The 23,158-nt window shown below is 46.8% G+C and overlaps 2 protein-coding genes across 7 annotated transcripts in view; one reads left to right on the forward strand and one right to left on the reverse strand.

Moving 5' to 3' along the window:
• Nfe2 (nuclear factor, erythroid 2) overlaps nt 1-18,822 on the forward strand; it is a 27,628-nt gene extending 8,806 nt beyond the window's left edge. The window contains exons 1-3 of one of the 3 annotated variants that reach the window (XM_021652103.2): nt 8,658-8,900; nt 13,106-13,260; nt 14,267-18,822. In XM_021652103.2, coding sequence (XP_021507778.1) covers nt 13,162-13,260; nt 14,267-15,271 — 1,104 coding nt within the window. In that variant the 5' untranslated portion in view covers nt 8,658-8,900; nt 13,106-13,161 and the 3' untranslated portion in view covers nt 15,272-18,822. Of the gene's footprint in view, nt 1-8,657; nt 8,901-12,605; nt 12,784-13,105; nt 13,261-14,266 lie in introns of those variants that run through there. The other 2 variants (XM_060388476.1, XM_060388475.1) reach the window with 2 other exon arrangements.
• On the reverse strand, nt 16,707-22,822 carry Hnrnpa1 (heterogeneous nuclear ribonucleoprotein A1). 4 transcript variants are annotated; one of them, XR_002476960.2, is made up of 12 exons: nt 22,665-22,822; nt 22,029-22,145; nt 21,670-21,816; nt 21,327-21,537; nt 21,137-21,229; nt 20,967-21,059; nt 20,741-20,815; nt 20,380-20,532; nt 19,640-19,795; nt 19,374-19,444; nt 16,994-17,065; nt 16,707-16,858 (listed from the first exon to the last, which is right to left on the reverse strand). XR_002476960.2 is itself a non-coding variant. In XM_021652093.2 (11 exons), exons 1-10 carry the CDS (start codon nt 22,677-22,679, stop codon nt 19,389-19,391), a joined length of 1,116 nt encoding a protein of 371 aa, XP_021507768.1. In that variant the 5' UTR covers nt 22,680-22,822; the 3' UTR covers nt 18,416-19,144; nt 19,374-19,388. The 4 variants fall into 4 exon arrangements, 2 of the variants coding, with proteins under 2 accessions (XP_021507768.1, XP_021507770.1); XR_002476961.2 differs by lacking the exon at nt 20,380-20,532; XM_021652093.2 differs by lacking the exons at nt 16,707-16,858; nt 16,994-17,065 and adding an exon at nt 18,416-19,144.
• Nucleotides 22,823-23,158: the final 336 nt, after the last annotated feature.

The raw sequence follows: 23,158 nt of genomic DNA on the forward strand, positions 1-23,158 counted from the left end.
AGAACAATACAGTCAGAAAATATACAATAAAACAACATAGTCAGAAATTGCCCCAGAGAACAGCGCATTCTTGATGAAACTGGAAAAGGCAAACGGTGCTAGATTAGGTCAGCCCTTAGTGGAAATGGCAAGTGACCTAATGTAGTTCCAGGAAAGCATAATTCTGTCAATGTATCTGCAGCACTAGCAACCTAATCACTTAAAGTGAAACAGCTGAGCCTAAATGCAACCACGCTCTAACACAGTCAATTACAGTAACATGGCTGAAGGGGATAGAAACAGCAATTACATTAACTTGGCTAGAGCTGAAACCCAATCAACTGAATTGTGCCTTGTCTTCAGAGAAAAGGGAGTCACTGTCTTCAAAGAATCCACCCATCATGATCTGCTTTTTCTAGTGATGTTTTGGGAAACACATTTCTGTGATATCTTTATAAGGTAGCGGATGCAGGTCTGTTACCCACGGAAATTATAGCAGCTCTACTTGTTCACTAAGCAACCTTACCACACTTGCTTTCTGAGGTCGCCAACTGTTATAATTACACAATAGAATTGTCCAAAATACTGTGAGATTTTTGTAGACACATGTAAATCAACCATGTGACTTATGTATCCTGTTCTTTTAAGTTAGAGCAGCATAAGTGAGTGCTTTTTTTTTTTCTTTTTTTTTTCTTTTTTTTTTTTCCTTGAGACAGGGTTTCTCTGTGTAGCCGAGGCTGCCCTGGACTTACTTTGTGATCAGGCTGGCCTCAAACTCACAGAGATCTGCCTGCCTCTGTCTCCTAGAGTGCTGGGATTACAAGCATGCACCACCTTTGCCCAGCTGTGAATTCTTTTAAGATGAATTAATTGACCAAAATTGTTCAAAAATTGAATTTCTAAGTGTTGTGAAAGTTGTCTATTAAATTAAATTATTGTGGTAGTTATTATTAACCCACTAACAAATCAATAAAAGATAGACACCTGATATATATATATTATTGATTATTGATATATATATATATATATTTATTTATTGGGGGCTGGAGAGATGGCTCAGAGGTTAAGAGCACTGACTATTCTTCCAGATGGACCTGAGTTCAATTCCCAGCAACCACATAGTGGCTTCCAACCGTCTATAGTGAGATCTGATGCCCTTTTCTGATGTTTAGTTGTACATGCAGGCAGTATACTGTATATATAATAAATAAGTATTTTTCAAAAGATTTATTTATTTTATGTATGTGAGGGCATGCCAGAAGAGGGCATCAGACCCCACTGCTCTTAACCACTGAGCCATCTCTCCAGCCCAACCTGACATGTTTCCAACCTGATATGTTTTTTAATAAGCCTTATTTCACCGGGGCTGGGAAGATATTAAACCCTTAACTACCTCGTCATCTCCTAGTCCCACATCCCATATTTGCTCTAATCATTACTATCTGGGGTACTTCCCATCCTAAATAGTATAAATACTTGCACATGACTTCCATATGGGCTGCTTCTCTCCAGCCACAACAATCCTCAGAGTAAACTCCTCCCGGCCACATGGTTATTTGTTACCTAATCCATAACGGTCTCTGCTTCCTTCTTCTCTTTTGTACCTGGGTCTCCCTTCTGTGACCCTTCTGTCCTCCAAACCCTCAAGCCTTAGCTCTGCCTACCTCACTCCCGCCCTGCCCAGCTGTGTAGACAACTCTATTTAGCCAATCAGGGATATTTTTGGAGAAAAGGTTACACAGTATCATTTTGGTATACATGAGAGAGTGTTGTAGAACAGTAAGAATGAGTGTGTAGGGGGTGGAGGAGTGGAGTGGTGGTGGACCAGACCATGCTGGAAGGAAAAGCAGTCAAGCCAAAGCTTAGTTCTCAGTAAAGAAAAACAAGTCAGTCATGTTTCTGTCCAGCCTGAGGGTGGAAGAGGTTATTTCTTCTGCTGAGACATAGCAAGAGGTTTGTTTGCTTGTTTTGTTTTTCCTGGACTTTAACTGGAGACTGAGAGAAGTAATTCACACAGTCTGGGCTACACAGGTCACCTGGATTGGCTCTACATACTCAAATTCCACCTGCTCTGCCTCTGGAGAGAGCCACCATGGGTTGGTCTCAGGCAGCCATGGCAGAAGAGGAAGCAGTGTTGTGGTCTATAAAATAGACATTTCCAGCTGCTGACCTGGACAGGTGGGCTCACACCTTCCACAAGACAACTGGTGAGGACACCTGAGCCTTCGGCTCTAGACTCACATTGCAGGCAAGGAAGGTGTTATAGTTAACATCTTTCTTCCTTTCTTATAAAAAATTATTTACTTATTTATCTATTTACTTGTGTGTGTATAAAGGTGAGAGGACAATTTCCTGGCTGCATTTTTCTTAACAGATTGAGCCATGTTATTAGTCCCAAGGTAGCATCTTTCTAAACTAATGATTTTTAAACTTTTTTCCTGAGGTATAGTAGTTTTCTTTTTAACACAGGCTATAATGAAACTGAAGACCATAAAAAAAGAAAAATTCCTCAGGTGCCTAAACCTATTGAGCTATCTTACTGGCCTCCCAACATCCGTTTAAAGGAAAGTTTATAAGGCTGGAGAGATCACTCAGCAGTTAAGTATGGAGACTGCTCCTGCTAAAGGTCCTACTTTGAAAGCCTTGTGTGGTGGCACACACCTGCAATCACAATCTTCAGGAGGCAGAGGCGGGAAGATCTCTGAGTTCAAGACCAGCCTGGACTAGAGAACAAGTTCCAGGACAGCCAGTGCAACACAGAGAACCCCTGTTTCAGAACAGAAAAAGCAAAACCAGAAACAAAACCCTAAAAACCCTAATTAGATTCCCAGAGCCATCATCAGGTTGTTCAGAAGCCACTTGTAACTCCAGCTCCAGGGTAGCTAGCATCTCCGGCATCTGAACACTGGCATACGCCTGAACCCACAGAGAAGCCTCCACGTACACATAGCTAAAAGTAATAAAATAAATCTTTTAAAATAAACTTTACATATCACATCACTGAATTTAATGCTGGTACATGTATGGGGGGGTGTGTTCGTTAAGTGCTAAGGATCAAACCTAGGGCCTTGAGCGTGATGCACTGCCACTGAGCTACTCCCCAGTCTTTTGAGACAGGGTCTGCCCAGGCTGGGTTGCACCCACTCTACAGCCTAGGCAGACCTTGAACTTTCAAAAAGATAAATGAATATATACGCCAAGCTGGAGTAGCTAGAAAACCTGTTATGGAGCTTGACTTGACATGGGCCTTCGAGAGTAGGTCAGGGGACCAACATTACTAGATTTTCAGTAATAAACACTGCATTGACTCATCTGATCCAATACATGCTCCATGTGCCCCGTTTACCAAGAAGAAACTGAAACTCAGGACTGGAAATAATTTGCCCACATTCACACTGCTGGGAGTTAAGCTGAGGCTCAAACCCAGATGTTTTGTGTGTTCAGATTAGTACAAAGGCCAAGAAGGGATTCAGGTTAGAGAAGCAGCAGGGCAGAGATAGGAGACTGGGACACAGGGTGCTTCTGAAAGGAGGAAGTGAATAGCTGGGCATCCAGCCTGGGCCTGAGGGTGGGAAGTCCTGGGCAGTTCCGCCCCCTGGAGAGGATTGCAATAGTGGGCTGAGGCAGGGTTTCTGGGGTTCCTGAAAGATGACTGAAGTCCATAAGACTGGCACTGTACCCATTCTGTGACTAGCATGAGCCCCTCCCAACAGGGCTGGGATGGGAGGGCCACGGCCTGGGGCTACTTCCTGGAAGTCTAGCTGCCAACACTACATCTGGAACCTCCCAGGATCAGGCTGCCTTTTGCCTTCAGCTGCCCCAGGTATTTCTTCACCAGTGTGGCCTTTAGACGGAGTGCTCTAAATTCCTGATGCCCCAAAAGCCTCCTGATATCTAAGCATTCATTTCCTAATAGGAATAAGCTATTTTGTTTATTTTTTATTAATTAATTTAGAATGAATTTAAGGAAGAAAGACAGCAAAAGCATGAGGCCCCATAGCCACCATTGTGTCTGTGGTTAGGAAGCAGAGATTTGTTTTATTTTATTTATGTTTTGATTTTATTTTATCTGCAGAACTGTGGATCAAACCTGTGGTGTCACATATGCAAGAGCTCTGCTACTGAGCTACACACTTCACCCTGCATTCAGCACTCACCCTGCCAAAGCCAATGACTGATGGTTTCCAAGATGGGGTTTCTGTGTGGCTCTTGGCTGTCTGGACTCAATTTGTAGATCAGGCTGGCCTTGAACTCACAGAGATCCACCTGCTTCTACCTCTCAAGTGCTGGGATCAAAAGTATGTGCCACCACACCTGGCTACTAGAGTAGATTTTAATAACATTATGCCCATTCTAAAATAAGGTGCAGAAAGGTTATGTTGCCCAAGGCCACACAGCCAATAATAAATGCCAGGATTAAAACACAGGTAAAAAGATCCAAGATCCTAGGAGAAAAGCAAAAAGAGGGTAAAAAAAAAAATCAAGATGTGGTCCTCAGCTCGTGTGGTAACTGAAGCCTGCAATCCTAGCAGAGCTAAGAACAGGGCCTAGAGTTCAAGGTCAGGCTGGGTTACATACTAAACTTAGGTCAGGGCTACAAAGCAAGACCATGTGTAAAAAAAAAAAGAAGGAGGAGGAGGAGGAGGAGGAGAAAGGAAGGAAGGGAGGAAGGAAGGAAGGAAGGAAGGGAGGAAGGAAGGAAGGGAGGAAGAAAAGAAAAGAAAAGAAAAGAAAAGAAAATAGCAGAAGGAAGGAAAAGAAAACCTAATCCTCGTTGTACTAGGATACCTATTTCTTCTGGGTCTAATTGGAGTTAAGCTCCAAGGCTTTTTATTTTTCTAGGATTCTTGCTAGCAGAGCCTAGCGTTAGAAAATCCTAGATGCCAAACCCAGGGAAACTGACACCAGCCCTGGGAAGCCTCCAGCTATTTCAGCCTGAGAGGAGAACCCCTTGCCCTCAGAGTGAGTCCTGTGAGAATTCTTGTTTGAGGAAAGGGCCTCCTCTAAGAAACTGGGAAAACCCCATCTTCAGTTAAACTGGAACACAAGGAAAATAACTAATGACCCAGAGGCCTGACTACACTACACTACCAGCATCAGTTTAGAGTACCCCCACTCCTGGCTTCAGCAAGGGGAGCTTCACTGTTTCCTGGTCCCAGCGTCCTCCACCCCCATCTGGGCAACCACCCTGCTCTGCTGCGTAGGATAACGCCCAGCCCTCCCCCTGGCCCCCTGTGGCTGCCTCCCCTTTCCGTCTGTTGAGAGAGGAAGCCAGGGGGTGGCGGGCGCAATGCTGTGGGGCACTGATAAAAGGCCAGTCCTATCCCCGCCCTCTGGGGCCACTGCGGTCACACCAGTAGGCAAGCCGGCAAGGCAGCCAGTTCCCTGTGGGACCCACGGCCCTCCCCTGGTCCCACCTCTACCCACCCCGCCCTGCTCACCCTTCTCGGGAAGCTGGTTGCATAATTCAGTGGTGTGTTTGGCAACATGGCTTGTGGCTTGACCTGATGCTGATGGTGGTGTGCACACACGTAGTGGGGGTGGACAGGGGTGACAGGTTAACTATTTAGGGGTAGGTGAGTAGCAAAAATGGAAAATGGGAAAGCGATGTGGCCTCTGTCCCGTCTGCATTCTATCCCTGCTACCTTTGTTGAAGTGAAGCGTTTTGGAGGCAGGAAAATCTTATTGATTGTTACTTGGCCAAGTCTAAGCAGCCCACTCAGGTGGCACCTTCCTTATACCCTGTAGATTGTAAGTCAAGCAAAAGAGACTTGTGTGGACATAAGGAATCTGGGAGAGGGGAGATAAAGGAAATCCCCTTCTCCCTGGGGTGACCTGGAGGCAGAACACAGCTCCACCTTAGGAGGGGGTGAGGTGAACAGGGGCTGGAGGCTGCCCACTTAGCTCATCATACCTGGCCACACCCCAACAAATAAGGAGTAAAAAGACTTTAAAAGCTTCAGGGCGGGCCTGCAGGAGAGAGCACACCCTCTCTGGTTTGATTCTCAGAGTTCCCTGTTCTTCAGCCCCTGCCAAATTTCATAGGCCTCCCTATCCCAGATCCCAGGATCTGGGACAATGCTTGCCACTAGGTGACATCCCCAGTCCCTGAGGTCTTTAGGCTTGTCATTTACTTGTCACCTCAAGCCTACTCCAGGAAGTCCAAAATATCTATATTTTATGCTTCAGTATACTCATTTTGCCAGACTACTCTTTCCTTCTTTCTCTATAGCCCAGATTCACTGGAAAGCCTTGCTAGAATTTCACTAAGTAGAATTAATTTCTTTAATTCCTTAGGGCTTAATATAGACATTTTGTTTTTTTTTATTTTGGAGACAGTCTTACTATGTAGCCGTGGCTCACCTGAAACTTAATGTAGAGCTTAGGCTGGTCTGGAACTTTCAGTGATTTTTTTTTCATATTTTTTTATTTTTTGTCTTTGCTCCATAAATCCTGAATTCATAAGCATGTGCCACTACACCCAGCATTTTTCTGTTTTAAACAGTCTTTTATTATGTATCACATGCTGCCTTAGAATTCACTATGTAGTCCAAGTTGGCCTTAAAATCTGTCTTTTAGCTGGGTGCAGCAGCACACTCCTTTAATCCCAGCACTCAGGGAGGCAGAGGCAGGTGGATCTGTGTGAGTAAGAGGCCAGCCTGGTCTATAAAGCAAGTCCAGGACACCAAAGCTACACAGAGAAACCCTGTCTCAAAAAAAAAAAAAAAAAAAAAAAAAAAAAAAAAAAAACCAAACCAAACCAAAACATCTCTGTCTTCCTGCCTCTGCCTCCCAAGTGCTGGGTTTTCAGGGGTTTTCAGGTATGTGTCATCATGTCCACGGGCTATACATCAGACTGTGTGAAAACATGGGCAGTCTTAGTCATATTTGTATTTCTGGAGTAGAAAAAAATATTTTTGAATGAATTAAGGTGAAGGTCTATGTACGTATCTGAAAAGCCACACACTGTTCGTAGACTGTCTGTAACCTTATATCATTATATAACCAACTGCATGTGTGTGTGTGTGTGTGTGTGTGTGTGGCCATCACTACCTCTTATCCCCTGTGAGGACCTAAGAAAGTGTGCAACTGCATGTGTGTGACCTACATTCAGCCCCATTCCACATGCCGTGAAGTCATTGGCTTACCTCTTGTCCCACATAAGCCATGCCGTGCAGGTGTGGGGGCCTGCGATCCCGATGGAATGCAGAGTGCTCAGCCTTGGGTCTGGCTGAATGTGAGCAATCTCAGCCATGCTAGGAGGCTACTTGTGGTATCAACACACTGCATCATTACTGGCTTGACTATGTTGCCAGGTTGTGGAGGACAGTGGGGAGAATTAGAGTGGCCAAAGAGGAGGTTTGTGTGATGGAACAGTTGGGGGCTCCCAGCAGCTGCTGTTCATGCTCCAGAACAGAACATCCCCATTTTTCTAATAGCAAGCAAAGTCCTAGCCAAAGGGCTTGCAGAATGACAGTGCTACCTTGGAGTAGCACTCCTCTGCTTCCTGCCTATTTTATTATTTTGTTTTGTTTTCCCTTGTTTGCTTTGTTTTGTTTTTCTGAGACAGGGTCCCATGTACTGCAGGCTGGTCTCAAACTCACTAAGTAGCTAAGGATGATACTGAACTACTGCTCTTCTTTCCTCCACCTCCTGAGTGCTGGGGTTAGAGGTCTTTTGCCAAACCCAGCTTGCTTCTGATCTGTAAATGTTTTCCAAAGAAAGTTGAATATCAGTGAGGAAAATAATAGAGAAAAAGTATAAGATACACTAATCAGAGCCTAAGTTAGTCCAAAAGGGCGTGCTCCCTTGAGCTGAAAGTTACTCAAGTGGCCACAGTGAGCATGCCCACAACTTCAGCACTGTGAGGTGAAGAGGACAGGCTGGCCTTGGCTACCCCATCTCAAAAGACCCTATTACAAAACGAACGAAATAACCTGAAAAACACTAACACCGAGGAGGAAGGCAGACTTTCCTTCCAGGTAGGACTCGGAGCTGCTGGAGGAGGAGACGTCCAGAAGGGTGCCCTGACCTGACTCGTAGCTGTGTGTACCTGGGGATGGACCAGGTGTTACTCACGGGTTCTGGTCAGGAAGAAAGAAGGGTCCCTTTTAGGGTGACTAATAATCAGCCTCCCGACAGGACAGCCTCCCACCTAAAGACACTTTGGCAATAAATAAATAAACGTGGCCAAAAAAGAAGCCTTTGTTCTAGAGCACCTGAGGCCGGGGCGGGTGGGAGGTGGGGAGCTACATGTAAAAGAATACCTTTAAGCAGCTAGCAACCCTTCGTCCCCAAAATGCCTCCCTTGGAGCTCAGGCTTTCCAGAAGTGAAGGATGTCACCCTAGGCAGATTGGACTCAGACGCGTGGTCCTCTGCCTTGCTATGACTCAGTTTCCCTGTCTGTGCCTAACAACCAGCACCTGGAAGAAAGAGGAGGCTGCTGACTGTGTTTAAGCTTAGGGCTCACTTGTGAATGGACCATAGGCTGTGAAGAAGTCAGCCCAGACAGGGAGCACACAGTACTGGACCAGCTGGAGAGGACCGGGTGTCCCCCGCGGCCCTAGAGAGACGAGGGGTGGGGCGGGGTGCAGGCAGAAACCACACCGGGCTCAAGTTTCCTCTCTTGGCCAGAAGGGGCAGAAGGAGAGGAGGGCCAGGGGGAAAGGGAAGGGGTGGAGGAAACACTGCTAACTCCGGTGAGGGCTTGGGAGAGAACGCAGTGCGCCCGCTTCTACCCGGGCCAACCCCTGCTCCGTGCCCAGCCATGGCCCGGGGGCGGGGCTCGGCCCTCGGTGGTGCTCAGAGGCAGCGCTCAGCGCTCGGGAGCTGTCAGCTCTGAGTAAAGCTCCCAGGGACGCTACCTGCAGCTTCATCTCTCTCCTTGTCCGACTTGGAATCCGCCACAGGTGTCTGAAAGGCGAGTAGGGGAGAAACGCCTCGCTGGGCTCTGGGAAGGGCAGGCTGGGCAGGTGGAGGAGGTGCTGAGAGGAACACCTACCTTTTTGCCTGGGTGTTTCTAAGACATCTTCTTACACTGTCCCTCGTGTAGGGAACTGATAACTTTGGGGTAATACTACTTGGAGATAGTTTGGAGACAATTTTGGATGGCTTTCTGGATATTCTGGGATCCTTGGGGTGGGGACCACAGGCATCCAGGAGGAGCAGGAGGATGACTAGGAGGAACCTTTCATGGCCTCCTGCCTGGTGGAGGTAGCAGGCTCCAGTAATATGGTGCCGCCCTGTACCCTTCCCACAATATTCTGCAGCCCCAGCCATCCAAGATTTGGGGGAAACAAAGGAACTGTAGCTGTTGGATGTCCGGATTTCTGAGAAGCCTTGCTACAGCAAAGGTGGGGTAGCTGACTGGATGAACTGAGTTCTTGCTGGTTGCCTCTGCCCCTCTGCAGTCCTGGGGCAGTAGAGCTAAGATGAACCTGCAAAGAGGAGGACATTCAACCCCAGTGAAAATGCTCCTATGGGAATCCGGGGCTGCTTGTAGCAGGAGGTTGAAGGGCTGCAGGAAAGGAGCCCTCCTGGGCTGCAGCCTCTACTTACTGCTTCCAACAAACCAGAGTTTAGGTTCTAGGGATAATGTCACAGGAGAGCAGAAATTTGTTCCCAAGCATCATGTGAGTCATGCGTGTTCCTGGGGAACTAAGCTCTCATGGCTCAAATCTTTTTTTCTTCCCTCTTCATTCTACTGGTTTCTCTGTTTCACCTCTGGGTGCCTCTCAGTTTTGGGAAGTTCTCCCTAATCTTTGTAACTAGGTTGCTTACCTGGTGATTTACACACCAAGTTTTACTCATATCTCCCTAATCCTTCCATTGTCTGTGTTGATACCAGGAAAGATGGAGTAACCTAACAAGCCTCAATGAAGCACCCTGAGGCAAACTCCCTGTTAAAGAAGTTAAAAGTCCTGAGCTAGCAGTGGAAGTTAAAATATCTTCCTCCCTCACCTCTCCAAATGATTCTGTATCCTTAGTCAGAAACCTTAATATTCTGTGAAGTCCTAGGGATCATGAGTTTTTTGGAAGATTCTAAGGATGTAACTTAGTGATAGGCCTGGCACTCTACCACTCAAGGCTCTGGGTTGGTCTGGAGGGAGGGAAAAATGAGGGAGAAAGGAAGAGAGAACAGAGTGGGAAGAATGACCAGACGGAATAGGAAGGATGAAAGTTAGTTTCTGCAGTACCTGATCCACAGTGTTAAGGACTAAAAAGAACAACCAGCCATGTGGCTTCAGTAGTTGTACGACCTGAAGAGGAGGTCTAAACTGTACAGCAAGAGCTGCTTTTGCTGAAGACAAGGGCCCCTGGAAGCCTAGTCCACATTCCCTGCCTCTTTTCAGTACCCTTTCTGCTGTTCTATTTGTCTGGCTTCTGGCCTGTCCTACTGGCTATAAGCTTGCTGGCCCTCTGAAAGGCAAGCTCCCATGACCCAAAGGGCCTATGCCTGATGCAAACCAATGGTCCAGTAATTTCCTTTATAAGCTTCTTCTCAGCCTCTAGCCTCTTCCTGCCCCCTCTGCCCTCTCATTTTCTTATCCCAGAAAGAGGGAGGAGACCTACCTCCATCTCTTTATGGGAAAGGGATGATAGTCTAGCCTTCCCTGTAGCTAGATGGGTTTGTAGCTAGATGAAGACTGTGGAGCATTTGCTGTTCCATTTTCTGCTTTATGTTTTTTTCCTGCAAATTCTTCTAGCTGTGGGTTTCTGGCAGTAAGATTGACCTCTCACCTCAGTGTCTAGGGCACTGTTGCTCTTAGACAGCGACACATGAATTCCGTCCAGCCTGGTAGGCCTTCAGGGATGTTTTCCATATATCCCAGGTGAACGTAGTAAGGTTTGTTCCCTCTCACAGCACAGAGCTAGAGGTTCTCTAGTCCTGTCTCCATTTAATTGGAGACTGTGATGCAATTTGTCCAAGGTCATCTTGAAGACTGGAGAATCTTGCCTTCTAGGGTAAGATCTTTGTATTACACCTCAGATTCAGACCCAGGAAGACAGAAGAGACAGAGAGAGGTACAGTGGATGAAGAACTACGAGGCGATCATATATAGGCCTACCCATCCCCAAACTCCTTCTTCATTCACTCTGCCTTTGGGCAATTTCCGTCAGAACCTGGGTGGGGAGGGTGGAGTTCCGGTGTTGAAATGGCATCCTGGACAGACAAAAACACCCCACCCATTCTACCCATTGGTCAAAGGCCTGTGCCTATATCAACTCCTATTTCTGGGGATGGCAGAGGGTGGAGGCAGGGCCTCAGGCAGAGCAGCTGTTAAAAGGACACTTGGTAGTGGCTGTACATTTTGTGGTGGGTCCAAGAGGGGTCTCAGTACTGAATAGCAGGAAAGGTCTATCTTTGTGGTGGGTGATGTAAACTCATACAGTCAGAGGTCATCCAGCCCCATCAACTGGTCTTCTGCAAGATGCTTCCTTTGTTTATATGGTGTGCAGTGTGGTGTATGTATATGTATGTACATGCTGTGCTGGGTCTGGCCCTGAAATCAGAAGGACCTTGTGTCACATGACACAGATTCACATAGAAATGGGTATCAGGGAATATGAAGGCAGGATGAAGAGAGAGGTAGACCAAGAGGAGATGATGACAGCAAGAGTTTGCAGAGACTGTCCAGGCAGTAAGGGATTCCCCCAGTTCAAGTTGTTTAACTCCCTGGCTTTACAACTGGGAGAACTGACCAGGAACAGTATGGTATTTTGCCCAACACCACACTGCTGCTTTGTGGCAAAGCTGAAGCTAGAGCCCAGACAAAGAAGGGGGCTGAAGCCGAGCTCAGTGGTGCATGCCTGTAATCCCAGCACTCAGGAGGCACAGGCAGGCAGATCTCTGTCAGTTTGAGGCCAGTCTGGTTACAAAGCAAGTCTAGGACAGCCAAGCCTACACAGAGGATCCCTGTCTTGAAAAATCAAAAGAAGAAGAAGAAGAAGAAGAAGAAGAAGAAGAAGAAGAAGAAGCAGCAGCAGCAGCAGCGGCAGCAGCGGCTGTAAAGGAAGGATGGACAGTACTTGAGGGCTCAAAGAGATATTACTCAGAAGAGAAAAGAGTCTGAGACATTATGGGAATGTGCTGAGGTAGACTGCCTATAGCGGTATGGACTGTGGACAGCCAGAACCTTGGGAACCAAGGGACCTAGAAAGCAGCAAGGAATGTGATCATGTTCTAACTTGCCACCTATCAGCTTGGGCTTCAGTGTATGCCTCCTACCCCTTTACAGGGTCTTTATGAAGCCCAAGCTGATAAGCTATGCTTTTAAAACACCAGCACAATTCTTGACAAGTGCTTGCTAAATCTTTGTTGTGTGTTGACCTTGGAAGAAAAAGGGGCCATGGTTTTGTGGGGAGGGGCATGGCCACATGACCTGGTTAGGTCCAGGGTAGAGGTCCAGTGTCTCCTGGAACCCATTCCTCTGCTGCTTGCAGCTGATAAACCTCTTATCTGGCCTAAGCAGGGCAGCCCAGAGTAAGCATGGGAGGAGAGGGAAGGGCTGCTATCACCAGCAGGCCTGGGCCCTATCTCAGAGAAGGGGAGGCCTGTCTGCCTGGCACTTCCCACAACACACTCCTTGGGGATCCCAAGCACTCACATCTTGGGAAGAAAAGGCTGGGCTGAAGTACTAGGTGTGGTGGCTCACACCGTTGACTCCAGCACTTAGGAGGCAGAGGCAGGTGGATAAGTTAGAGGTCTGGTCATACAGGACAGTGAGAGATGCATGCTGTGACCCTGTTTCAGAAAAACAACAAAAGGCTCAGACCCTAAAACTGGAGGACCCAAGAGGAAGGCAAGGATGACTCTTGATGTTTTCATCCAGAAGGAGAGCTAAACTTCAATCCCAAAGCCTCAGAAGACTGGAGTTTGTTTCTCGTTAGAAATACCATTTTTAGGGAGTAAGAGAAGGCATCTTGTCTGAGAAAAAGTAAAGATGCCTACTGTGTGCCCAGAGGACTGACTGTGGCCAGAGCGGGTGAAAAGACCTTTTACAGTTCATAGGGTGGTTGATGGCATGAGTGGTCTACTGACAATGCTCAGGAGATCTGCACAGGGACAGGATAAGCTTTTGATCTGGCAGGAGCTACTCTAACACTTTTCTTCCTTCAACATAGGCTGCTGGAGCCCTTTCTGCTCCGGGGTGACTGGGGCCAGCAGCTGGCACAGTAGGATGCGCCCGTGCTCCCCTCAGCAGAACAGGAACAGGTTGTCACAGCTGGGAGACATGGAACTGACTTGGCAAGAGATCATGTCCATTACTGAGCTTCAGGTGAGTGTGGGGTGGGCCCTTGGGGAGGTAGGGGCTCTGGCCTGGCCAGAGGCAGAGTAGAGGGGGGCAATGAGAGACACTGGGGGAAGGGAAGGATCTGGCTGGGGCTGTGGGCTCCTGTCCAGCTGCTCTGCCCCTCTGTTTTTATCTTCTCATCTGATCTGCTTTTCTTCCAGCACTGCCCATCTTCCCTCATTACCACCCCTCTCCCTTAGCAACAAACTCTTTTCCTCCAGGTAGCAGAGCCTTAGTTAAAGGGCCTCAGAAAGGGAGAGAGACTGCCGGGGTCCTCTCTTCCTGAATGTTGGACAAAGGGGTGTCTGTTGGTCTAACAATGGTGCCTTTGTCCTCAGCTGGACTTGGGCAGGATCGCTCCCCTACGTTAGTGGGGGCCTTGTCTGCGACATGTGTTCTCCTCTTCAGTGCACCTGGGCTTGGACAGAGGGCTAACCCCAGCCTGCCCCCACCTCAGGCCTGACGGCCTTAGGATCTGCCCTAGACCCTCCTTCCACACACTGGCTCCCTCTGCTGGGCACCCAGGGAATGGCAGGGCTCTGAATTTGACCCTTTGACCCTAGATAACCACAGCAGGAAAAGGTTTTGAGGGTCCATTTTTGATAATAGCTTTGTCTTCCTGAAGAGAATAAAGGAACAGGAGCCATTTGGCCCAGTAAGAGCTTCTACTTGTGAGGAGACAGTAAATACTTCAATGTCTTCACTGTGAGGTTGTCTTCTTTGAGGTCTCAACACAGGGACTACTTATTCCTGCTTAAACTGCCTTTTTCCTCCTCACTACTTTTTTCTTCCTCTCTCCAGAGTGCTGGGGTTAATGGTGTGTGCTACCATGTCCCAGACCCGGTTTCTCTATGTAGTCCTTGCTATGCTGGAACTGACTCTGTAGACCAGGTTAGCCTGGAACTCAGAGACTGGCCTGCCTCCCGAATGCCAGGATCAAAGGCATGCACCAGCACAGCCCAGTCTATCTTCTGAACTTCTTTCTTTGCAGGGTCTGAACGTTCCAAGTGAGCCATCCTTTGAGGCCCAAGCACCCACCGCCTACGCCGGGCCACTGCCACCTCCAACATACTGCCCCTGCTCCGTTCATCCAGACGCAGGCTTCTCCCTCCCACCGCCGCCGTATGAGCTCCCAGCACCCGCCGCCCACGTCCCAGACCTCCCGTACTCCTATGGCAACATGGGCATACCGGTGTCGAAGCCACTCACCCTTTCAGGCCTGCTCAACGAGCCCCTCCCAGAGCCCTTAGCTCTCTTGGACATTGGGCTGCCGGTGGGACAACAGAAGCCCCAAGAAGACCCGGAATCTGACTCAGGATTATCCCTCAACTACAGTGACGCGGAATCTCTTGAGCTAGAAGGCGCAGAGGCTGGCAGACGGCGGAGCGAGTATGTGGACCTGTACCCGGGGGAGTACCCTTACTCACTGATGCCTAACTCGTTGGCCCACCCCAACTATTCTTTGCCGCCCACTGAGACGCCCCTGGCCATAGAGTCCGCCGGCCCTGTGCGAGCTAAGTCGGCTGTCCGTGGGGAGGCGGGGAGTCGGGACGAGCGGCGGGCCCTGGCCATGAAGATTCCCTTCCCTACGGACAAGATCGTCAACTTGCCGGTAGACGACTTTAATGAGCTGTTGGCACAGTACCCGCTAACAGAGAGCCAACTGGCTCTAGTCCGGGACATCCGCCGGCGGGGCAAGAACAAGGTGGCGGCCCAGAACTGCCGCAAGAGGAAGCTGGAAACCATTGTGCAGCTGGAGCGGGAGCTGGAGCGGCTGGGCAGTGAGAGGGAGCAGCTCCTCAGAGCCCGTGGCGAGGCCGACCGCACTCTGGAGGCCATGCGCCAACAGCTGGCAGAGCTGTACCATGACATTTTCCAGCATCTTCGAGATGAATCTGGCAACAGTTACTCACCAGAGGAGTATGTACTGCAACAGGCTGCTGATGGAGCCATCTTTCTGGTACCCCGTGGAACGAAGATGGAGGCCACAGATTGAGCTGGCCTAGAGGCAGACACTGGTGCTAGGGACTCCCCTCATTCCCTTCTGATAAAGGTACCCCCACCCCCAGAACAAGAGGGCAGATACAACCTTGGCATTTGGAATTTCCAAGGTGTGCTTGTTAAGGCTTGCCTGGAGGCCAGGTGAGTGCTAACTTCCCATAAAGAGCTGTGCAGAAATAGCTCTCCATGTGTCGTCTTTGAGGGTGAGAGTTAAACTCTCAGGAACCAGTTTGTTGGGGGAAGGGAAATCTTAAGCTCATATGAAATTTGGGCACGAGCAACATAACAACCTACCCACCTACAACCCTCTTTCCAGTTAGGCGCTATGGATGCTTTGAGGAACCCCAGTCCTTGGTGGCCCCCAATTCATAAATGCTAAGAGCTGCCAAAGCTGGCTGCATACTCTGTGGAAGGTTTCCGGAGACAGAACGCTCTCACAAATGCTTTTTGTCCTGCTGACCTTAGGTCTGATAGGCCAGAGATCTTTTGAAGGCCAAAGGACTGTTCCTAACTGGAATGAGTTTGCTCCACATTCAGGTATGCAATGAGGGGTGGGCCAGCATTTCTACCTTGCGAGACAGGGTCTCACTATGTGGAACAGGCCTCCAACTCCACACATAAATTTGCCTGTCTCCAGCCTTTTTGATGTTCAGTTTATACGTGACTAAATGCACATACCATTTTCATGCAGGAGCCTAACCGTGTCCCTTTGATGTGTGATGGGTGGTGGGAACTGCAACCCTGTGCCACACATCCAGCTCAAAATGCCTTAACTTTGAATACAAAGTTATCAGTACAATGAAAGGCTTTAATCCCAAAGCATAGGCAGGGTAACCTCGGCTATATAGTGAAACTTTGTTTCAAAACAAAAACTGGGTGCAGAGGTTGTGGTGGTGCAGGCCTTCAATCTCAGCAGTTGGATCTTTGACCTACAAATTCAGAGTCCAGGGCTATCTAAACCTAAATTGTGAGGCACACACCTTCAATATCAGCACAGCCTTCAAAAACAATGAAGATGTTTTTCTTGTGTCTAACATTTATGCTGTTTTTAGTTTTCCCTTTTAAGATGGAGGCAGAGGCAGGCAGACCAGTGAGTTTGAGGCCAGCCTGGTCTACAGAGTTCTAGGACAGGCAAGGTTACAGAGAAAAAAACGAAAAGCTGGAGGCAGTAAAAGAATAGGTTGGAGGTAAAGTTCTCCAGGAATAAACCCTGTGATTAATCTTTGAAAGGTTCGCGGGGAACTTAATAGTTCATATCCCAATACATTAACAGATGCATCTGAAATCTAATATAAGGGACTCCAGTTCAGATTATTAACTCAAGAATCTCTAGTTCATAAACGGCCATTTCCCAACCTCAGATTTGGAAGTGGGATAGAACCCAGAATCAAGCTCCATGCGACAAACGCCACAAAGTCAGACAAGAAACAGAAGTTTATCAAAGTTTATTAAAAAAACAAAAACAAAAAATTTAGCCATCCACAAAATTGAATGATGTTTAGCAATGTAGCTAAAACCTAACTGCATGGCAGTGAGAATGAGGTAGTGGCCCAGAATAAAGGTTGCTCTCTTAAGGATGTTCCTGTAAAGGAGGAAAAAAAAAGTTATGCAGCTCTACCCAGTAAATTCCACAATTGTATATACTCCTGGTAATAACATCTCTTGGTCTTAAAGTGCAGCTTAAAAAAAAAAAAAATCACAGATCATACAAACTTACCTTTTAGCCAACAACTTCTGTCTTTTAAAAAATTTTTTACAACAGCGGTTAAGCCTTGTAGCAGATTCCTCCCTAGAAAAGCAAACAACCTTTAGAACTAGCCTTTTGAGGCCAATTCCCATCCTTAAGCTACCCCCACCCCCTCCCATTAAGTCCACCCACCCTCCCACCATCTTGGGGTAATGTGTCTAATATTTGAGCCATTGCTTTAAGAAAATGGGTCAAAGGACAGTTAAATAAAATTAAAGGGCCAAATGCATCTTCACAATAGAAATGTGTTTACTTCCTTCAAGTAGGATTAATAGGGCATTAATTAAAATAATTCATCTCCAGAAAAACCAAGTGTAGCTTAATTGGACTAGTTTTGGCTCAATATATTACAAGAAATCCAACAGAAAATTGGACTTTACAACTATATGGATGTAAGTAAAATCTGTTCTTACCTAGCAGCATAGCAATAAACCTTTCCTTCTGGCTCTGCCTGCTAGTCCTAAGAGTCAGGTGTGCCTTACTCTCGTCTGCCTCCTTCCTTGCGATGGTCACTCAAACTTCACTCCCTCCTAGCTTTCATGGAGGTGTCGTGGCCTGCCCCTGGCTTATCTGTACTCCACATACCACAAAGTGTCTACTCTCAGCTGCAGAGATTCTGAGCTCGAAGCCATTCGCGCTATACTTGCTAGCAGTTCCTAGTAGCTGAACATCTCCTGGATCTTTAAAGGCATTCTCCCGATTCCTGAGGTATCTGCAAACTCCCTCAATAGTTAAGGTTCCGCCTGATATTGCAAACTCAGCCAGTATCATGGAGCTACCATCCATGCTCCCCCACCCCCACTTCCCACCTCCCCACTCCCTCCCCCACCAAAACTTCCAAGCAATATACCCATGATTTGGAGTACACAGTCCTATGGCAAACAATCATCTATGCTACCCAGTACAATGGCACTTAAAAGGGCACCAAATGGGAAGCTCAAAAGGATCTATGCACAAATAACAATTATTAAATAGTAACTGTTTTGAACTCATTTCTATACAATTAACACTTAAGGACAGTAGTGTGAAGGAAAACTGCCGTTATAATACAAAAAGCACAGATAAATTGTCGATTACATTACTAATTTAAACTTTAAATAGATGAACTAAAAAAACCTTGAGGCATACCCACCCACAACCCAGTTAAACTGCAGTTTTCCTTCACTGTAGCCTGCACTTATGGCAATTAGAGTTCTTACTAATAATTGTCAGTTTTATAAGATGCCCCAACACTTCTAATCTCTGGACTCAAGGGTGGCATTGACCAGCAGTTGGTTTCTATGCTGGCAGAGCTTTGAACTTAGACTGTGGTAACAAACAACATTTATCAGGGGTATTGGGTAGGGAAGTCCAAATCTCTGCCAGTCCCAAATCCATACAGTTGTCATTCCATTCAAGAGAATTAAATCGTTTATTGATTACACATGATAATGGATGATACACAAGCTTCATTCCCATCTGTTATTTTATCTGATACCATTATTCAATGTTGATATTTCATAGAGTGTGCCAACAACCATTTTATAACCAAATTGTGACCTTGCTTGGGATGACCCTTTCAATGGTGAAATTCATTAAAGTTACAACAGTAACTGGCAGTTTAACTACACCAAGTTTTTTTTTTCCTTTCTTTTGAAGACAATGGCTTCTCCACCCAAGCAACCATAAATAAATTCCAAATGGAACTTGGCACCACCCTGAAAGAATTCTAACTTCACACTTTTGGAGAAGTTTACCAAGATGGCTTCAAAGTAGACTAACTTTACACAGCACATTAAAAAAAAAAAAAAAAAAAAAAAGACACATTTATTCAGCGTCATGATCAGACTATTACATTTAGCAATCAACAGCATGGGTGAAAAAAGGTCTACAGTAAAACCCTTTGTTGGAATGCTTTACACTTTCCACAGAACAGAAACTAAAATAACCTGTTATACAATTAGTCACAAATACAGTCCTGGAGTTTTTTTTGCCCATACACATGAGTATTGTCTAAAAACATGTCTTCTTTGTAGCAGCTAGGCCCTGCCACCACTGTGCTTGGCTGAGTTCACAAATCTGCTGTAACCTGTAGCTTCCCTGTCACTTCTCTGGCTCTCCTCTCCTGCTAAGCTTTGTTTCCTGTTGAACAATATGGAATAAAGTTGTTAATCTAAAACACATTAAGACTCAAGGCTACAATCCAATAGAGCAAGTTGTTTCCCACAAATTTTGCTAAACTGCACATTAAACTTTTAATATCCACCATTACTACAATTATAATGTTAACTATGATGCACTGCTCAGCTACATTTGGGTTACTGGGTTCAATGATAAAATTAAGTCAACACACACAAAACAAGACACTTACCTGGCTGTGATGTGATTAGAACCTCCTGCCGCTGCCATAGCTACTGCTGCTGCTGGAACCTCCATAGCCACCTGAAGTATTAGAACATCTTGCTTCAATATAATAGCAACGGTTTTATAGTAATTGTACAGATAAGCTCAATGAACTGTTAAAAATGTCTCTGGCCTAAGCTAACACAATCTAATAAGGTTTATATGACCTTTTTTTGTTGGTCTTTTTGGGGAAGATGGAACTATTAGTCTTTTGGCATATCATATATACCATACCTTGGTTTCGTGGTTTAGCAAAGTATTGGCCTCCACCACCATAAGGGCCAGAGCTCCTGCCTCCAAAGTTTCCTCCCTTCATTGGCCCAAAATTTGAAGACTGATTGTTGTAATTTCCAAAATCATTGTAGCTTCCACCACCTCCAAAATTGCTTCCTAGAAATGAATTAGTCTTTATTGATCACTTGAGGACTGATAAGCCAATTCTGTTTAGGGTCTTGAATGAAAAAACAAACAAACAAACAAACAAAACAACAAAAAAACAAAGCCAAAAACCAAAAACCCTTCTTCAAAACTGACTCCAAACCTTTACATTTCATTCTCTGCAAGGTATCAGTTAACAAATAATCAGCATTTAAATATAGAAAATCAGAGTAATGACACAGCAGAGCTGTTCCCCACAGCACTTTAGATTTCATGTATTCTAGGCCAACACAGCATTTCTTGGACATACCAGCTAACTGCCTGAAATCCCAAGGGGATGCAGATACTAAGTCCAGCTACGGTGTTAACCTAACTTTCACACTGAAGCCATCACTAACCACTCATCCACCTACTTATTTTTGGGGAGGCGGCCCCAGCTTAAAGCCAGGAGGAGGTAGCACAGCAAGCCTATTCTAATGAACCATGCAGTGCACTCACAATGCTTGAAGAGCTTTAAACTCAAGTCCAACAAAGGCGTAAACTCTAGAAGTCTGTTCTAGCTCCCACACCAAGCACTTGCACCACTGGATACCTACCACTACCACCGCCAAAGCCGCCTCCGCCGTTGTTATAGCTGTCATAGCTGCCACTCCCGCCATAGCCACTGCCCTGGTTTCCATAACCCTGTCCACCACTTCCATAGCCTCTGCTTCCTCCAGAGTAACCAGGGCCGCCTCCTCCATAACCACCTACAAGAATACAAGTCTTCTCAATAAGACAAGCGTATTTAACAAGAAAAAAAATCTATGCAAGCGTAAAGGCTCAAGGCCTGCTCACAGCATGCGTGTCACAGGTCGGTTGAGCTTTATCATGCACTGGGTTTTAGTCTCTACTTGCCTATTCTAAAGGTAGAGGATAACAGAAAACTTTTACTTAAAGAGTCTTTAAGAAACTTACCATCATTACCAAATCCATTATAGCCATCCCCACTGCCACCATATCCACCACCACCACGGCTGCCACCAAAGCCACCTGGAAGAAACCAAAGCTTTATATATTAACACTTATCAAAAATGCATTAAGGACTATATTTGAGCAAACTGGGTAACTGCTGGAAACACAGGCCAGCTGTTACTAGTTGAAGATTTTAAAACCAGTAAGAAATAAAACAAGTAATACATACCACGACCACTGAAGTTTCCTCCTCGACCAAAATTGTCATTGCCACCAAAACCACCTCCACGACCTCCACCAAAGCTTCCAGAACCACTTCGACCTAACAGAAGTTTGGATCATTAGGCCAACTGTAACAACCCACATGGGCCTCCACAGTCTTAACAGCATTGTACGCACCTCTCTGGCTGGATGAAGCACTAGCCATCTCTTGTTTTGACAGGGCTTTTCTTACTTCACAGTTGTGGCCATTCACAGTATGATATTTTTGAACTAAAAATAAATACATAAAAAATAAATTAAAATTTCATGGCTTTAAAATGCAAATGATTCCCGAACCATTAGGAAGATGCAAACATCTGACACTCACTAACAATCTTATCCACAGAGTCATGGTCGTCAAAGGTGACAAATGCAAAGCCTCTCTTCTTCCCACTGCCTCTGTCAGTCATGATTTCAATCACTTCAATCTTCCCATACTGTTCAAAGTAATCCCGCAGGTGATGTTCTTCAGTGTCTTCTTTAATACCACCAACAAAGATCTTTTTCACAGTTAAATGGGCCCCTGGTCTCTGAGAATCCTAAAAGGAAAAGCATGCAGCACACTTTCAAATGACTACTGGCAGCTGTGACGGCCCACACAGCTAATCCCCAGCACTCAGAAGGCAGGCAGATCTGAGTCTAGGGCAGCCAAGGTAAGGAAAACCACTCACTTCTCTCGACACGGCTCTCTTGGGTTCAACAACTCTTCCATCCACCTTGTGTGGTCTCGCGTTCATAGCAGCGTCCACCTCCTCTACAGTAGCGTAGGTGACAAACCCAAAGCCCCTGGATCTCTTGGTGTTTGGGTCTCTCATTACCTGTTTAAGAGTAATTCAATTGGCGTATTGCTTGATCTCAGAGCTTAATGCCATCCCTAATGAGCACGGCCAACATTAAACTTCATCCAGAAAGGTATATAAAGCCCTTTCAGACTTCACACCAACAAAGCCACATAACACATCTAGCCAAGATGCAGAATGATTAAATAAAAAATTAAGCCAGTTCTGTCTTTCCTTTCTTTTAATCTTACCACACAGTCGGTGAGTGTCCCCCATTGCTCAAAATGGCTCCTCAGACTCTCGTCGGTTGTTTCGAAGCTCAGACCTCCGATGAAGAGCTTCCGCAGCTGTTCCGGCTCCTTGGGAGACTGAAGTGGAGGAAGATGAGATTTGGTGGATGGGCTGGAACTCGGGCGAATAAATCAACATCGCACACTAACACACACCGCACTTTTTATTGTTCTTCATTACCACACAAGACCACGTGCTCCTCCTCCCTGTGCCAGGAGGTAGGTAGTATAGCACGCAGCGCATGCGTCCCTACTCTACTCTATACGCACGCGCAACAAAAGATTCGGGGTAGACTGGTTAACACTTAAGTAGATTTTTAACAAGCGCTTATTAGACAAAGTGAAAAGGAAGCCACAACCCCCAGATCGTCTGTCTAAGAATTCTGCCACCAGGAACGGCGCATGGAAACTAGTGCCTATTGGCCCACAGCCTCATGGCGACTAAGAGGACAAAATGGCGACCTGCACTTTGTGGGTAGGCCTCGGCGGCAACAGATCAAACACCGAAAGCGCGGAGGCCGGCAACGAGACAGATCGGGTCCCGCCATTTCCAGAGAGTGGGGAGGAAAGCGGGTTTGCGGGGCGCGCTCCACTCACCTCTGACTTAGACATGACGGCAGGGCGATGAGAGCCTTGAGCGATGCTTCCTCGGCCGCGTCAACAGGCAGAAAGGAGTAAGCGAGGGAGCGCATCCGCCAGACTACCTTCTGCTCGCCCTTTTATCCCGCCTCCTCGCCTTCGGCATTGGTAGACTCCGCCCTTGCTTAGCTCCTATTGGCCGCCCGCAGTTATTCCCGCCCCCACCGGCTGTGGGACGCCCTGCTAAGAAGCGGCGTCCGCTTGGGCGTTCCGCGCAGGCCCCGCCCTCAGGGCCGTCGCTGCCCCCGGGGAAGCTATTCCTAACCGAGCGGTGGCCCGACCGGCCAGTCTTCTATATTTGAGCGTGCCCACACCCGAAAACCGCAAGCACACGAAACGCTAGGAAAGGAGTTTGGCCACCACCTACAAAGCGCATGTGTAGTTAAAAAAAAAATAAATAAAGAGTGAAAAGATGGCGAGTTCACGCCGGCGCAGTACGCAGTTCCGCCTGC

This window comes from Meriones unguiculatus, chromosome 8 (genome assembly GCF_030254825.1).
Source record: "Meriones unguiculatus strain TT.TT164.6M chromosome 8, Bangor_MerUng_6.1, whole genome shotgun sequence".
NCBI lineage: Eukaryota > Metazoa > Chordata > Mammalia > Rodentia > Muridae > Meriones > Meriones unguiculatus.